The 18720-nt window shown below is 43.1% G+C and overlaps 1 protein-coding gene across 1 annotated transcript; it reads right to left on the reverse strand.

Annotated features, from left to right (window-relative positions):
• Positions 1–1285: 1285 nt before the first annotated feature.
• On the reverse strand, positions 1286–12792 carry bloc1s2 (biogenesis of lysosomal organelles complex-1, subunit 2). Its single transcript, XM_068020435.1, has 5 exons — positions 12561–12792; positions 9003–9119; positions 7323–7442; positions 4883–4987; positions 1286–4066 (listed from the first exon to the last, which is right to left on the reverse strand). Exons 1-5 carry the CDS (start codon positions 12757–12759, stop codon positions 4035–4037), a joined length of 573 nt encoding a protein of 190 aa, XP_067876536.1. The 5' UTR covers positions 12760–12792; the 3' UTR covers positions 1286–4034.
• Positions 12793–18720: the final 5928 nt, after the last annotated feature.

Raw genomic sequence — 18720 nt, forward strand, 5'->3', positions numbered from 1 at the left:
TGACATTGTTTGGGCCAGCATTTTAGCAACAGTGCATAGTACCAGCCAAATCATGGCATGATCAGTGCATGAAACTATTTGGATCATCTGGTTTGTGCAAATCCAAGTTCAAACTATTACTCGCTCAATACCCTCTTCTCTCAACTAAAAAAAAGGACCACCATAAGTTGTTTAACATGTTCAGTTATTGCATACATATTAAATGGCATGTTAACTGGGTTCAACTGGACAATAGCAACAAGAAATAAAGATTTCAAGTTTAATTTAGTGGAAAGGGAAATTGTACACGTTTAGTTTTGATACTAACTGCACAGTTGCTGACCTCCACTGTTGCACAGGAAGGTGGCAACCACAGGGCAAGCATGCCTGCCAACAAGTTGGCCATGGACAACTCTCACTTCTGAAGCTAGTGCATGGCATAGCAAGATGAAAAACAAGGGACAAAAGTTTTCTAAGCATGGAGCCTCACCAAAAGCAGCTTGTACTGATGCATCACAAGACATTGCGTGCACGCAGGCTTCTCAAGTCAGATGGTCAGATCCCCAGTCAAGCAGCACTCAAGACAATATGCAGCTGCAACACCAATGCTTTTTGCAGGACCCTAGGTGCTATATTCCCCAGCGTCATCACCAACCCGGCCCAGTAGAGAGTGACCACACAAAGACCCCCTTGCAGGTTAAAGAAAATTGGTACTTTTGCAACAAAATCTGGCAAGACTATTGTCTTGACAAATGAGTCATGAATACAAAGCACTCTTTAGATGTTCCTTCTGTACGTTTGATATTTGCAGATATCTTCAGTATTGTCTGTCAGTGCCCTAACTTCAGTTTTAAAAGTGGGTTAACCAGCTACAGTTTGGCATTAGACAACTATTTTGTTATTCTTTTATTGCAATTAAATCAATCCTAGGGCTAAGCTGAAATGGGTCAAAATTTGCCTTTTCCTTAAAATTGCAGACTCCTTCACTTGTGTTCATGTTGAAGATTCTGGATGCATCAGGTCGACTGTGTTGTAGTCATGCAGTCACGAATGTTCTCAATAATCAGGCGCTAGACTGACTGTACACCATGTGATCTTGCTGTTACCACAGCACACAAGATGAGCATTCCAGAAAAAGCAGCTTACAGTTGCGAGATGGGCCCCTTTTTGTGGGTCAGGTTACAGGTATACTTAGACAGGCACAAAAATATTAGCACCACACCACTGTCCCTATTACAGCCTTCATACAGCATCAGACATCAGTTGCATGACAATGCTCTTCACAAAACCCAATTTAAAATTGACATTTTTAAATTCATTAGTTTAATTTAATAGCAGTCAGATTATAAATACAAGACATAATTGCAACTATTAATCTCAGTTTCACATGCTGAGATTACATGAATCCTCAAATGCACTTGTGCCAGTTTAAAAGACAGTTAATACACTTACAGCCAGGACTTGCAGAAATAAGAGGCAAGTCTGTTCTGAAATGGATTTGCGCTTAAGATTCTATTGTTATAGAAGACTGATCAAAAGGTACCAAGCTCAAGTCCATTCCTCTGTTCCACCACTGCCAAGAGGTGGGCAGTACAAATACTGTACAATCCACAGTTTAAAAGAAAATCATTTTATATCCAGGGCAGTGAAAGTCACATCTCTTACAACACAGTAAAAAAAAAAGTGAAGCTGTGCAAACTTAACCAGGAGGGTCCAATGATACAGAACATGATTGGAGGCACTGAAGAAAGTGCAAGATTTACCAGGATGGCAGCAGAACTGAGGAGTTATACCCAGCAGGATAGATTGCACATGCTGGGGTTACTTCTGGTAAAAGCTGAAGGGGGTCCTGAGAGAGGTCTTTAACATTATGAAAATGTTTGATAGGGTAGACCAAGAGAAGATGCTTCCACTTGTGGGTGAGATCAGAACTAGGGGCCATAAATACAAGAGATTCACTCATAAGCAAGGTCAATAGAGATGAGAAACTTTATCTGGAGAGCAATTAGAATGTGAAACCCGCTACCACAAGCAGTAACTGAGACAAATAGCATTGAGGCATTTAAGGGGAAAAGCAGTAGGATACTTTGATGATAGATCAGGGATGGAGAGAGGAGACTCGTGTGGAGCATAAACACCAGGGTAGATGAAATGGCCTGTTTCTGTACGGTAACTACCATGCAACTGATCAGAAACTACAGACTCCTATCCAAATAGGAATGCTCCACATTGGGGACATTACTGTTTCTGCCTGCCCCCCAATACAACAGACAGATTAAACGAACTCTCGAAATATGTGGAATTGCTCTGCAGGACAGAACTGTGGAACCAACTGGTTGTCAAGTAAAGGCACTGACCTGCTGGCTTTCTGGAAGATCAAAAGCATCTAATGGTATCTACATTTCAGGCAGGGCTTGGGAGGAGCTGCAAAGACCCATAGGAAACCGTGGCCCAAGATCAGAGAGAAGACGGAGCATGATCTTCATGGATTCAAAGAGGAACAGGACTCAAACAATGACAATGTCTTCCCACCTAGTGCCAACCAGGGCACGTTACTGAACAATGCTAGAAACTGCTACCAATGCCAGAACAAGGAAAGAGAAAAATCAATACCAGTAATTAGAAAAGCAAGTAGGGAAGAGGAGGAAGTGATTAGCAGTACAATCTCCAGTAAAAAAAAAGTGTCAGTGTAATTGAATATTTAGAAAAACAAGCTGACAGTGAGGGAAAGAGAGTTTGCTTGGCAACAAAGAAGGTTGAGGAGAGATCTGATTGGAGATGTACAAGATGATGACAGGTTTAGATAAGGTAGACAAAGATAAGCTGTTCCTATTAGCTAATTGTACATGGACTAGGGTGCACAGATTTAAGGTTTTGGGCAAGAGTTGCAGGGAGGATGTGAGGAAAAGTTTTTTTTTTTAAACCCTGTGAGCAGTAATGACCTGAACTCACTGCATACAAGAGCTGTAGAAGTAGAGATGATCGATGACTTCAAAATTTGGGATTGGATGGGCACGAGGGACATAAACGTGCAGGGCTATGGAGATAGAGCAGGGTAATGGTACCAACTGGATTGCTCTACAGAGCCATAATGGACTCAAGGGCCAAATGGCTGACTACTGTATAGTTGAAAAACACTGATCGGCAACTCATTTACTCTAAACTGATTCTTTTCAGAATGCCGCGGTAGACCCCATTAATGCAGATAATAGGTGCTGTCGGTTAGAACTGATGTAGCACAGAACCAGAGTTTACATGCTGAAGATTTAACTACAAAATGGAATTCGCGAACAGGATGTTCGGACCTACACTACCATTTAATACTAACATGAAAATAAAGAATAATTTAGTCTTCATAAGCGACTGCATTTTGGACTTTTGCATCAGACGGTCTTTGAATGCTTTCACTCAAAATACTGCAAAGTTTCTAGTTTTGTATACACCAAGTTCATTTTTTTTTTCTTAGAAATGTACACCAGTCACCAGCACCTCCAACGCAAGAACTTATGAATGGTCAAGAAAACCCAGATAAGATTTAATATACTATTTAATAAGCAGTTTTCACAATTTACCACCTGCTGCTGCACAAGATTTGGAGGTTCTGCCTAGGGAAGGTGTGGGCTGATAACTCGAGGGCCCTTTCTCATTCCATTCATAGGCTTGTGTTGGGAACAGTCCAGGTGGCTTTGCCCTAGTAGTCACAGAGAGGAGGAACGATCCATTTAAATAATGAAACAAATTCAACAGCAACAAGCTAAACCTTTAAGCAGTTTGCACAACACCGGTTTCCCATTATCCTGGAGTGGTTATAATAGTGGTTAGAGTCCAAAATCTTTACTCTTAGCTCAATCGCTTGCCTATACATGTTGAAAAAAGGCTGCCACAACACAGCCAATGTTCAATCTTCGTAGATTGGTCACTGCAGAATCAGCCAATAATCTCTTCATCACCATATGACAGTTTTATCAGTTCGCTAGTTCTTTTTCCAATGGCTTATGCTTCATCTATCCATAGATAAACGTACATCGATGGTGACATCTTCAGTGCTGCAGAAGTCACCGTTTCTCTAATTTCTTAAACTTGGCTTCTGTAATAGAACATAGTGAGAATCTTAAACATGATGATTACTACATGGAAAAGGCTTCAACAAGGATTTGCTTTTTCAGTCATACAAGTTTGCACAAATATCTATGTTCGCAGGAGTTTGGCACAGTTTTGCCACACAACATGGCACATTAGTTTCACAGAACAGATAAAGGCCACATTGGACTGCTATAAAAGAGCATGGATACTCAGATTAAGAAACTTGAAATCTTTCAACACAAATCTTGGAATATGTCCCATCTTCCTCTTTGTCCACCCTATCTGACTTGCATTTATTTTGCTCCCTAGTATTTCACACAATTAATGTTGAAGTACAATAACAGAATAGGCAGCCATTTTGAATGTACAGACATCCAAAAACAGAAATTTAACAAGTAACCAGTTAAACTGGTTTCGAATGGGAGTTGATAAAGGGAGAAAGCGTGTGGCCAGGACAACACTCTACTTCAAGTAATGACAAGAGATTTTCAATGTGCCCCTAAATAGACAGTCAAGACCTTCTTTAACACACATCTGCCTCTTCCTTAGTAACACAATGGAATGCAAGCTCAGATCATAAACTCAACGATACAGAGCTCCAATCCATAGCTTCAGATTTAGAGAAAAGTTCTACCAATTGAGTCCCCAAGAACTGGAGATTGATTTTTTTTTTTTTTAAAAGTTGATGCCTTTGCAGCTCAAATCAATTTATAAAACATGGTCCCAATAAATATACCATTTTGCTTTCATACTCTTATCCCCGGGTATCAAGAGTGTTTGCAAAATTAGCAAATATTGTAAACAAAGCAGAAATTCCCACCCAGCTTTTTGGAGTATGCATCCAGTCTGTAGGCTGCTTGTTCCAGTGCTGCGACTTGCTCCTCAATCTGATTAATCTGATCAAGGTATGGCTGCAGACTGGCATCTAAAAGATAAACACCATGTAGATTTCAATTAATCACAAGGTTACACAAGAAATATAAAAATTTTATGAATCAAATGATCTGCGGAAAACTGATTCTACATCAGTAAATGACGGTTGTGGAACACAATTACACTTTAAGACTAACTTATCAGCAGGAGTTAGAAGTATGATTGCTTAATAAAAGCAAAGAGAATATGCTCAATCACTGCAGTGTGGATGGCTTCACTTTATGGTGCACAAATGTTACAAACTTTTTCTTTGCCCTGCTGCCTTTGTCTAGTTGCACACAATGTCTAACAAAATTATCCACTGCATGAGGTATGTTACTTCAAATTTGAACACAAACTTCTCCGCCGACCTGTCCCTGTATTAGAGGCATCCATTTGTGCTTGGGACTCACTGAAAAGGGGCCACACCAGCAATACCTATGGCACAGTCCTTTGACACCATCAAGACCTCAAGATTTGTAAATTGCTCAGCTATCTGCCTTCAGACTATTTTAAGTCTGTTGTCACTTGGAGGAGGAGGAGGGGGAAAAAATAGAAGAGATGTTTCTAAACTTGGATTAGCTTTCTCCCAACAGCCAGCTTGAAAGAACAAACTGTGCTAAATTATGGGTGCAGGCCAGGATCCTACCACTCAAATCTGGCAGCATACGCAACCACTACACTAGCCAGCTCTTTGGTTTGATCTTCTAACAGCTAAATGTCACATTAGCACTCACAGCCCAATCATAGCTCAATTTTATTTGTTGTAGCTTTGGTCTCAACACAAGCGATGCCAACATATAGCATAAAGGGTCTCACTGGAGCAAGTAATCTGAAAGAAAGCACCCCCAACACTGCACTATATCCGTCAGTACTGCACTTCAGCATCAGCCTGGATTGTGTTTCCAGATTCTGGACCAGGACTCCAGGCTACGAGATTTTCTGACTCAGGTGGTGAGAATATCACCAACTGAGACGAGCTGACAAAATCACTGTCTGCCCTTGACTGAGTATGGCATCAAGAAGCCCTAGTAAAACTGAAGTCAAAAGGAATCAGGGGAAAACTCTCCACTGGTTGGAGTCATACCAGCACAAGGGACGATGATTGTGGTTATTGGAGGTCAACCATCTCAGTCCCAGGACATCACTGCAGGAGTTCCTCACGGCAGTGTTCTAGGACCACCCATCTTCAGCTGTTTCAATGACCTGACCTTATGAAGAGGAGAAGGTGGTGAGAGCATTTGATGATGATTGTACAGTGTTCGGCACCATTTGCAACTCCTGACAAGTCAGGAGTGTGATGAAATACTCTCTACTTGCCTGGATGGGTGCAGCTCCAACACCATCCAGGCCAAAGCAGCCCACTTGATTGGCACTCCATCCACCACCAGTGCACTGTAACAGCTGTGTGTACTATCTACAAGATGCACTGTTTCAACTTGCCACTAATCTTATGACAGCACCTTCCAAACCCACCACTTCCACTCCCTAGAAAAACAAGGGCTGCAGACACCACCACACACCACCACCTTCAAGTTCCCCTCCAAGTCACACATCATCCAGACATGGAACTATATCGCCGTTCCTTCACTGTCACTGGGTCAAAATCCTGGAACTCCCTTCCTAACAGCACTGTGGGTGTACCTACCCTACATGGACTGCAATGGTTTAAGAAGGCAGCTCACCACCACCTTCTCCAGGGCAATTGACACCCACATCCCACAAATAAAAAAATTAAACCATTTACTACAGGGAAACTTCAATATTTATTGCACGACATACCTAAACATAGGTTATGTGTTTGGATAGCATTAATATGAAAAACAATCCAATTCTACTTCAAGTTTATACGCTCACAACATTTAGTATTTTTTTCATGTCCACTGGAGCTTTACCTACAAGTTATGACCACTGTCTGAAGTAGTGGATTTCTAGGTCACTAAACAATGCTCAAATTGGCACTTGTTTGATTCAGCGTAAGTTGGCTATGCAGATCCTCACTCATCCTGGAGAAAGTTACCCCAATGTTTCAAGCCCATCTACGCAAATGCTGCATCCGGCACCCACCACATTTGAAGAAATCCAGTTAACCCTTGCTGTTTTTAAATCTCAGGATAACCTGGGCAGACCATCGAGATGAAACATCAAGCAGCTCCCAATCTAGATCAGCTCCCAATAATTAGCCTCCACTTACCCACAAGACCCATTTAGACAGTCCGACAGGGGAATCTGAGCAGTGACCTAATGGGGCTAGCAGCTAAATGTTCCAACCATGTCCCAGCTCACCCATGAACAATGCCATAGGAGATTAACGACACTGTTGAAAATTGTAACGCCAAAATACTCACATTTTTGATTGAGATCTTTGAGGTTGCGGTTAATATTAACAGCAATCTCCTTCATCTCCAGGTATTTAAGGCCAGTCAATTTGTTCATGTTCTCCAAGAGTTTGTAATCTTCACAGGTAGCTGAGGCAGATAAAGAGATTGACATACATCAGTAACTCAGTGACAAATTCTTTTTGTAATGTATAGCTCAGCAGCAGGTCTGTTAAAGATAGCAACAGGTACAAGTTTATTACTGCTTATCCAAAAGGGACGCGAGCACAGTCAAACTTCAAACTGTACGGCAACAATCACTAAGAAAGAAGATTGATCCAATGTGGTTCTTCAGCCCATTTGAGCTCATTCTTGAGATTACCAACCGTAACATCATCTTCCCATTACTGACTAGCTGTTTCTCAAATGAGCCCAGTGTCCTGGTCTCAACCACCCACTCCAGCTGATGATTACCTTGTATGAAGAAATACTTCCCAGTTGTACATTTGCTTTCACAACCCTCAACCTGCTTTTTCTGATCAGCCCTGTACCAGCAAACATACACTAGCTCCCTATCCCCCAATGTATTAAATTTATCTTCTCTTCAACTTGGCTCTGAAGCCTCCTCCGCATTTGTTTGCACCCTTCATGATTCCCATTGCCCCTTCATCTCAATCACTGGTGGCAGATGTTTCAGCCATTTGGGCCTTCTCTATGTGACTATCCAATCCTGAACTCCTCTGATCGTCTCATTCATCCTTTTAAAAACCTTTCCAAAACCAAATCTTTTTACCCAATCCCTCTCAATGGTTTCCTCTGCCTCAGCCACCCACCCTTTTGCTTCTACACTAAAATGCTGTAGGACATTATCTACATTCAAGGCGCTACATAAATGCAAAATTCTGCTGCCTACCACCTACCCTAGAGTTTCACTTCAGTTTAAAAATCGAGCAAGTTTTATCATTGGGAACTTAAGGCTCAGATTGCTTGACGCACTTATGTATCAGCCCTAAATCTAACTGTAGAATTAACAAGGATGTTTCCTGCTAGTACTAACCTGAAAAGTTTGAATAAAATGTACCATCTTTCTATCTATGGCATCACAGCTGCAGTTCACCACCACTGTCACCATTTCACACAATTATTTTTGGAATGCAGTGAGTTATGCAGATAGCAGCCAATCTGCAGTAGAATCATCCCACAATAGAAATATAGAAACATGCAGAAACACAGCAAATAAGGAAGCCATCTGGCCCAAAATGTCTGTGCTAGCTGAAAGTTATCCAGCCCCTGGTCTGTAGCCTTGTAGGTTATGGCACTTCAAGAGTATATCCAAGTATTTTTTTTTTTAAATGCGATGAAGGTTTGTTCTAACATCCTTTCAGGAAGCGAGTTCTAGACCCCCCCATCGAACTCTGGATGAAAAAAAATTCTCAACTCCCCTCTAATCCTGCTACCAAATACTTTAAATCTGTGTCCTCAATAAGTTGAATGCCCAGTTAATTTTTTCATGGTATTAGTTGAGGATGACATGCTGGCCAAAACAATTAACACAAACTGAACCTAGAGAGAACCTCTGTTTATTTGTTTCAGGCGGTCTGAGAGAAACAAACAATGCCAAGGACCAACATACTGGTATGAAAGATGAGTTGTGCTGTTATAGAGCAAGGCTCCGCAGTTTCATCGCTGTACAACCAATATCAAACTCACCCGAGAGCTCTCCTTGCAGGTAGACAGACATTTTGGTAAACATGTCCTTACAGAGTTCATTGATGTTTGGTTCAGAAGGTTCTGTGGCTTCCTCTGCTGTTTCCACTCCAAAATCATCTATTTGCAGAGTAAAATTGTAACATAACATTACTGGTTGATCCAATGGTGGCAGAGACAGGTTCAAGACCCACAAAGCCAATCTTTTGCCCAAAGCCCACACAAAAGGTTTTCAAAAAAATAATTCCATGGAAATTTTTGGAATGGTCAATATAATGTTCAGAAACTATGACTCTAAACATATATACTGATGGCCATGTACATTTGTTTTAAAAATGTAAAACTGTTCAAAAAAAATTAGTTCTTGATCTTTGTGGTCCCCAACCTCAATTTAATGCACTTATTTCATTGTCACGACCAGTTTACATGGAATGTTTTTACAGTTGAAGAGTCAACATTGTATCTTACTGCATGAAAGGCTCCGCAAGTAATTGAGCAATTCAAATCAGGAGTCTCAGATCTGATACAGAATTACCCAACTTCAAAAAGTGCCATCCCAGGTTCGACAACTCTTACCCCATACTGCCATGCAGATACTCTTCCTGGAAACACATCTGTGCAATACAGCATTGGGCTCAACTCTAAAGTCCCCAACAGCAATCACCATCATGGCACAGAAAGTGACCATTACAGCAAGGTACTAAAGAACTACAAACACCATGCTATCTGATGCAGTAATGGATAAACATTAAGAATTGGAGAAGGAAACAAAAAGCATTTTCAAGTCAAACTAGTACACAAAACACTATGTGAAGTTTAAAACCTTTCCTTTAAAGATACACTAACACACAATGAAAGTACTCTCAGTATAGAGAAATTTGGACTTGGCGTTTCAGTAACTCAATAGGACCCCACAGAAATAAACTCAAATAAATCAAAACTCGAAAAACACCAGTTTTGCAGGTGGGAATACTTCAGTTTCCTCTGGTGTTATCAATAGTTACTCGAGCTCCTGGCAGCATTCTGTTCGCACTATGAAGTCAATTGGTGCCAAACAAGCTAAATGTGGTACCATTGCTGCAAGTAACCTGCACTGAGGAGGAGGAAACCTCTAGCAGCAAAATCTATTAGAACAGTTAATCAGTTTGGGTTTCTTAGTGTTTTTGAACAGATGATAATAGTTTGCCATTTACAATTCACAAGAAATAGGAGCAGGAGCAGACCATATTATCCGTCGAGCCTGCTCCACCATTCAACACTATCATGGCTGATCTCGGGCTTCAATTCCACTTTCCCGCCTGCTCCCCATATCCCTCGATTCCCTGAGGCACCAAAAATCTGTCTATCCCAGCCTTAACTCTATTCAATGATGGAGCACCCACTACCATCTGGGGTAGACAATTCCAAAGATTCACAACCCTTTTCTCCTCATCTCAGTCCTAAATGATTGGCCCCTTATCTGGAGACTGTGCCCCCATGTTTTAGATTCCCTGAACATCAGAAACAATCTCTCAGCATCTCCCTATCAAGCCCCTTCAGAATCTTGCATGTTTCAATGAGATTGTTTCTCATTCTTCTAAACTCCAGAGCACATAGACCCAATTACTCAACAGATCATGGGACAACCACCTCATCCCAGGAATTAATCTAGTGAACTTTCACTGTAGCGCCTCCAATGCAAATATATCATTCCTTAAATATGCAGACAAAAACTGCACACAGTATTCCAGATGTGATCTCCCCAAAGCCCTGTACAATTGTAGCTAGACTTCGTTATTCCTGCACTCCATTCCCCTTGCAATAAAGTTCAACATGCCATTAGCCTCCCTTGTTGCTCGCTGTACCTGCATGCTAACTTCGAGTTTCTTGGACAAGCACACCCAAGTTTCTCCGATCAACATTCACAAGTTTCACACCGTTCAAAAAATATTCTGCTTTTCTATTTTTACGACCAAAGTGAATAACCTCACATTTCCCTATATTATATTCCATCTGTCATATTTATTTTTTTTATTTATTTAGAGATACAGCACTGAAACAGGCCCTTCGGTCCATTGAGTCTGTGCCGACCATCAACCACCCATTTATACTAATCTTACACTAATTCCATATTCCTACCACATCCCCACCTGTCCCTATATTTCCCTACCACTTACCTATACTAGGGGCAATTTTTATAATGGCCAATTTACTTATCAACCTGCAAGTCTTTGGCATGTGGGAGGAAACCGGAGCACCCGGAGGAAACCCACGCAGAAACAGGGAGAACTTGCAAACTCATCTTGTTATCCACTCACTTAAACTGTCAGCATCTGTCCTCCCCACAGCTTAATTTTCCACCTAGCTTTTATCAGCAAACTTAGATACATTGTCTGTTCAGCCAAGTCATTAATAGATTGCAAATAGCTGATGCAATACTCCAATCGGGGCATAACCAGTGCTATATAAAGGTTCAGCATCTATTTTTAAGCTCAAGATTCCACATGCTTTACTAACCACTCCCTCAATACATCCCTAGGTCCCTCTGTCCATGTACACTCTTTAGAACTGTGCCATTAAGTATATATTGCCTCTCCCTATTCCTTCTGCAAAAATGCATCACCTCACACTTGTCAGTATTAAATTCCATCCGCCACCTGTCTGCTGCCCACTCTGCTAGCCTATCCCTGTCCTGCTGCAGGCAGTTCATATCCTCCTCACAGTTTGCCACATCTCCAAATGTGATGTAATTGGCAGATTTTGATTTTTGGTTCCTCTTTATCTACTCTACTAGTTACATTCTCAAAAAACTCAATTTCTCAAACAGGATTTCCCTTTCGTAAAACCATACTATGCTTTTCCAACGACATTGTTGAGACTTGCTTTATTTATTTATTTAGAGATACAGCACTGAAACAGGCCCTTTGGCCCACCGAGTCTGTGTCGACCATTTATACTAATCCTACACTAATCCCATATTCCTACCACATCCCCACCTGTATTCTATATTCTCCTACCACCTACCAATACTAGGGGCAATTTATAATGGACAATTTACCCATCAACCTGAAAGTCATTTGGTGGTGGGAGGAAACCGGAGTACCCGGCGAAAACCCACACAGACACAGGGAGAACTTGCAAACTCCACACAGGTAGTACCCAGAATTGAACCCAGGTCTCTGGAGCTGTGAGGCTGCGGTGCTAACCATTGCACCACTTAGTAATAGATTCCAGCAATTTCCCAATGACTGATGTCAGGCTAACTGGCCTGTAGTTGCGTTTCCTCACCCCCTCCATTTTTTCCCTTAGCAACTTTTTGGTGACCTTTGTTGGTTTTTTAAACACTCCCAATCCTCCAAAGTTGCTACTGTTCTTTGCAACATTATAATTCTCCCTTTTTATTCTGAAGGAGCGGTTGAGAGTCTAGAGAGGAGAGGTAACCCAATGCAGAGTTCCCAGTTGGGGAAGGGGGTTCTCCCCCCGGCGTTTCAATGGTAACGGAGGCGCCCCCGGGAGGGAGAGGCCCCGCTTGCAGGGTGCTGGGCCTGGGCCTGGGCCTGGACCCCCAGCCTCCCCGCTCACCCGTCTTCCTCACTCCTCCGACAGCCTCCGCCTCCTGACCGTCCCCCGCTGCCAATGCACCCGGGCCCGAGGAGCCTGCGCTGCCATGGCCGCCCGGTCGCCCCGCTCCCTCTTCGTCCGCCTCTTCTTCTTCCTCCTCCTCCTCCTCCTCCTCCCGTTGCTGCGGCGGCTGCTGCTGCTCCACAACCACCGCCGCCATTACCCCACCGCCGTCATGTGACTCGCCGTCCTTTCACAGGCCGACCAATCAGCGCGCGCCCGCCGCCCCCCACGTGGGACCGACCACGCCTCTTGGAACACCGCCCCCCCCGTCCCGTTCGACCAATCAGGGGGCGGATGTGCAGCAGCACGTGACTACCTCCTCCTCTTCCCACCCCCCCCCCCAACCCCTGTGATGGAGCACGTGCTCAGGGACTGGGCGCTGCTGCCTTTCCAGCAAATGGAGTGGAGGCCATTCAGCCCTTCCAGCCTGTTCCAGCAGTCAGTCACATCAAGGCTGATCTGCACCCTAACACCATCTGCCCACCTTAGCTCTGTATCCCTAAATAGGCTAGCAAAAAAAAAAAATCTATTGCTCCTACACTTAAAATTATTGAGTTTTATTTTTGGTGGGGGGGGAAAGAGTTCACAATCCTACCAACTTTTGCATGAAAAAGTGTTTCCCAACTTCTCTCCTGAATGGCCTGCCTCCGATTTTGAGGTTACCTCCCCTTGTCCTTGACTTCCCCACCAGAGAAAAAGTTCCTCTATCGACCCTATCAATTCCTTTCACACCCCTAAAAACCTTACTCAAATCTTCAACGTTACTGGGAATCATAGAAATATTCCAGGAAATACAGGGTTAGTTTGTGTAATCTCTCCTCATAATCTAACCCCTGGAGCCCTGGTAACATTCTGCTGAAACTGGACAGAGCCCTGCAAGGGAAATCAACTCGACATAATTATTACATTACAACCTGTTACAGCCATAAGTTTCATTTCCGTATGGTTAATACAACAAAAAAAGGCAATCGCATAAAAATTGTAAAATGATTGAAGGGCACAGCAAGAGCAGTGATGCTGGTGTAAACTCCTTAGTTAGAGCTCCTGCACTATTTCCTGCAGACTGTGCTTTTATGTAATTCTGTATGGCCCATAGAGAGGTTGCAGTGAATTCAGAGGGGTTTTTAATCAACCTTTGGCAAACTGCACAACTTTATAATTTTGTTACAAGGCTTTTTGTTTATGTATTAAAAACTTAGAATTCTGAGTTTTAAAAAACTGAAAAAGGAATTTTATTGGACATTGAGACACCTGCAAATAGTTGAAAGTTATGAATGTTTTGAAAGGATGTTCGAAACAAAAGCTGAACTTTATGGATGTTTTGAAAGAAAGCTTAACTTGTACCCAAGAACAGGAAAGCAGATAATTTCAAGGAAACCAGCAAGGGGTTTGATCTCCTTAGAGCTACTCTATGACAAGGGAGACTTTATATCTGGACATGTGACCTGTTCAGGAAGGGTTTGCTTTCACTTTGGACCCTTTAAAAAACCAGAGTTGGACAAATAGCAGGCATTTTTGAAATTTGGTTTTGACCTGCCTGGAGATCAGAGAGGAAGACCCAAAAAGTGTTACCTCTCTCTGGAAAGGAATCCTGCATCTCTTGAGAAACCCTGTATTTCAAAGGTGGCAGATTCCTATTGCCTCCTGTCTCTGCATCAAGTGTGGTTCCTGTTGCCTCCTGTGTTTTAACAAATCCTTTAATCTGAAGAAATCTTCTATTGCTATACTATTGCTGTAAGGTCTAAGCAGACCTGTTGCTACACCCCTGATGAAAGACCTATGTGAAGCCTTCTGCAGTTGAATTGCCTTGAATGCCTACCCTTCACAGACTGTTCATCCACCTCGCCTGGAAAGACTTTGAGTAGCATCTGACTATTAGACTTTGGGACACCTCATCAAACCGAAGGACGTCCTACCAGAACATACAAAATTATTTTATTCTTTTTATCCGTACGAAACCGCTGTAAACCAAAAATCCTTTTATCCCCCAGTTAACCATTTTTTTTTGAGCGTGTGCACACACGCACGAGGGCTAGGGAAATAAGGAGCTTTTCGTATATAGATTTACTTCACTATTGATTAGGACTTAATTTTGTAATAGTTAATTTTGTTGTTGATTAAAGAAACCTAGTTATGCTTTATTCTGAGGAAAGAATAGTGTCATTGGCTGTTTTTTGGTAGTGGAAAAATTTGATATGCTGTGACCCATGGAGAAGTGGGACTGGATTAACAGTGCATTTCTCTCACCTCAGTCGCAACAATTTGGACAAGCAGTTCCCCATCCACCCAATATCTTGGCCATCTCCCAGATCAACACACAATGGCAATCATAGCAGTCCCTTTTAAGATGGTCATTGGTTCAGTTTTGGCAGCAGTTGATTTTAGCATTGTTGCAATCCTGGAAAAATTGCTTTTATTATTCTTCCTTGGGTATGGTGCTCCTACAAATTTTTGCATCCCATCTCAGTACTCTTGTTTGAAGTATTAGACAAAGAATATGAAATTGGAACAATTTAAGTAGATGCAGGAGAAAGGAACACAATAACATTGCAAGGATAAGATACAATAAGGGAGGGAGTTCACGTGGAGCATAAATATCAGTACAGATTGGTTTGTGCTGTAAAATTCTACACAGAGCTCCAGTCACTAATTGTTCAAAGATGCAAATGAATTCACTGATCATTTTGACTAATTCTAAACACTTTGCTTATGTGAATACAGGTAAAGGATAAGAAAGGGTCATGTCTCAATGGTCTCACCCTTCTGCATCTCTGATGATCCTTAACACTATTAATGAATTATTTGCAACAATCACCAGATGAGGTTGAAGTCAAAACATTAATGATGTGCAAAGTCATGTTGGATCATCCTGAACATAACCTGAACAGTGAACCATCAAATTGTCTTTTTCTTCCATAAGAATGTTAAATCTGAGGAATTGAGGGCTAGGAGGCAACATAAGTCAACAACAACTGGGGTGATAAGTGGGAGAAGATACAGAGAGTTGAAGTGGCTGATAGGTGGTCAGCCTGGATATCAAAGGTGATAAGAGCATGAGTGAGTTAAAGTCTCATGCAAAGGATGGTACCTCCTACTGTGTCACGCTATCTACACTGGAGTGTCTGCCTAGTTGCTGAAGTGGGACTTGAACTTCCAGCCTTCTGACTCGAGCAGCAAGAGAACTACCACTATAACAAGGTGACATTTAGTTATTTTCTTCTTCTTCTTTGGCCTCCTTATCTCGAGAGACAATGGATAAGCGCCTGGAGGTGGTCAGTGGTTTGTGAAGCAGCGCCTGGAGTGGCTATAAAGGCCAATTCCAGAGTGACAGGCTCTTCCACAGGTGCTGCAGAGAAATTTGTTTGTCGGGGCTGTTACACAGTTGGCTCTCCCCTTTCGCCTGTCTTTTTTCCTGCCAACTACTAAGTCTCTTCGACTTGCCACACTTCAGCCCCGTCTTTATGGCTGCCCGCCAGCTCTGGCGAACGCTGGCAACTGACTCCCACGACTTGTGATCAATGTCACAGGATTTCATGTCGCATTTGCAGACGTCTTTAAAGCGGAGACATGGACGGCCGGTGAGTCTGATACCAGTGGCGAGCTCACTGTACAATGTGTCTTTGGGGATCCTGCCATCTTCCATGCGGCTCACACGGCCAAGCCATCTCAAGCGCCGCTGACTCAGTAGTGTGTATAAGCTGGGGATGTTGGTCGCCTCGAGGACTTCTGTGTTGGAGATGCGGTCCTGCTACCTGATGCCAAGTATTCTCCGGAGGCAGCGAAGATGGAATGAGTTGAGACGTCGCTCTTGGATGACATACGTTGTCCAGGCCTCGCTGCCATAGAGCAAGGTACTGAGGACACAGGCTTGATACACTCGGACTTTTGTGTTCCGTGTCAGTGCGCCATTTTCCCACACTCTCTTGGCCAGTCTGGACATAGCAGTGGACACCTTTCCCATGAGCTTGTTGATTTCTGCATCGAGAGACAGGTTACTGGTGATAGTTGAGCCTAGGTAGGTGAACTCTTGAACCACTTCCAGAGTGTAGTCACCAATATTGATGGATGGAGCATTTCTGACGTCCTGCCCCATGATGTTCGTTTTCTTGAGGCTGATGGTTAGGCCAAATTCATTGCAGGCAGACGCAAACCTGTTGATGAGACTCTGCAGGCACTCTTCAGTGTGAGATGTTAAAGCAGCATCGTCAGCAAAGAGGAGTTCTCTGATGAGGACTTTCCGTACTTTGGACTTCGCTCTTAGATGGGCAAGGTTGAACAACCTACCCCCTGATCTTGTGTGGAGGAAAATTCCTTCTTCAGAGGACTTGAACGCATGTGAAAGCAGCAGGGAGAAGAAAATCCCAAAAAGCGTGGGTGCGAGAACACAGCCCTGTTTCACGCCACTCAGGATAGGAAAGGGCTCTGAGGAGGAGCCACCATGTTGAATTGTGCCTTTCATATTGTCATGGAATGAGGTGATGATACTTAGTGGCTTTGGTGGGCATCCAATACTTTCTAGTAGTCTGAAGAGACCACGTCTGCTGCCGAGGTCAAAGGCTTTGGTGAGATCAATGAAAGCAATGTAGAGGGGCATCTGTTGTTCACGGCATTTCTCCTGTATCTGACGAAGGGAGAACAGCATGTCAACGGTCGATCTCTCTGCACGAAAGCCACACTGTGCCTCAGGGTAGACGCGCTCGGCCAGCTTCTGGAGCCTGTTTAGAGCAACTCGAGCAAAGACTTTCCCCACTATGCTGAGCAAGGAGATTCCACGGTAGTTGTTGCAGTCACCGCGGTCACCTTTGTTTTTATAGAGGGTGATATTGGCATCGCGCATGTCTTGGGGTACTGCTCCCTCGTCCCAGCAGAGGCAAAGCAGTTCATGTAGTGCTGAGAGTATAGCAGGCTTGGCACTCTTGATTATTTCAGGGGTAATGCTGTCCTTCCCAGCGGCTTTTCCGCTGGCTAGGGAATCAATGGCATCACTGAGTTCCGATTTGGTTGGCTGCATGTCCAGCTCATCCATGACTGGTAGAGGCTGGGCTGCATTGAGGGCTGTATCAGTGACAACATTCTCCCTGGAGTACAGTTCTAGGTAGTGCTCAACCCAGCGGTCCATTTGTTTGCGTTGGTCAGTGATTGTGTCCCCTGATTTAGATTTGAGGGGGGCAATCTTCTTGATGGTTGGCTCAAGAGCTGTCTTAATGCCATCATACATTCCTCTGATGTTTCCGGTGTCTGAGGCCAGCTGAATATGACTGCATAGGTGTTGCCAGTAGTCGTTTGCGCAGCGCCTGGCTGTTCTTTGTGCAGTGCTTCTGGCTGCTTTAAGTGCTGCGGATGTTAAATCGCTGGGGGCTTTCTTGTAGTTCAACAGTGCAATGCGCTTAGCGGCTATGACAGGTTCCAGCTCTTCATTATGAGATTGAAACCAGTCTGCATTTAGGTATTTAGTATTTAGGTAGAGGCATTTATATCAAGTCATTAATTCTGGTAGTTTTAATCTAGATGTTTACTTTTCCTAATTAATTACTTGACCATCTTCCAAGCTCTGCTTTTGATGTCACTTCTCCATTCCCCTCATGTATCTCATGTATAATGTATTTTAATGTCTTCCTCTATATAAATAGCTCATCTCCCTGGCCTTGTCCTTTTAGATGCAGCCCATTTCTTCTGTACCAACCTGTTTACCCCAATTATTTATCAAAGCATTTTCACAACCCAAGCCAGTCCCTTCAATTTTCCTTGATGAATAGTTTTGCAATGCCCTGAGGATAAAGTACTATATACACATGTAATTTCTCCCTCATGAACTTGCTACTTCTACCAAAGCATGGTGATAAATCGGGATTTTTAAAGGAGTTCCCAGTCTTCTTTCCCACCCACCCCCCCCCCCCCCCCACCCCCACCCTTAGCAGAGAGGTCAATAACCAGGGGTATAGATTTAAAATTGGTGGAAGGATTGGCGGGGAGTCGGGAGAATTTTTTTTCACTGCAGGTGGTGAGGGTCTGGAACTCACTGCTTGAAAAGGGTGGTAGGGGCAGAAATCCTCATTGCATTTACAAAAATACTTGGAAATGCATTTGAAGTGGTGGAACTTAGAGCCATGGAAAGTGG

Source organism: Heterodontus francisci, chromosome 42, assembly GCF_036365525.1.
Source record: "Heterodontus francisci isolate sHetFra1 chromosome 42, sHetFra1.hap1, whole genome shotgun sequence".
Lineage (NCBI taxonomy): Eukaryota > Metazoa > Chordata > Chondrichthyes > Heterodontiformes > Heterodontidae > Heterodontus > Heterodontus francisci.

Coding starts and splice junctions, on each gene's coding strand:
- bloc1s2 (XM_068020435.1), bottom strand. CDS start 12,759: ATGGCGGCGGTGGTTGTGGAGCAGCAGCAGCCGCCGCAGCAACGGGAG. Junction 9,120..12,560: donor CGGAGGAGTGAGGAAGACGG/GTGAGCGGGGAG, acceptor CTCTGCAAATAG/ATGATTTTGGAGTGGAAACA. Junction 7,443..9,002: donor CCTGCAAGGAGAGCTCTCGG/GTGAGTTTGATA, acceptor TATCTGCCTCAG/CTACCTGTGAAGATTACAAA.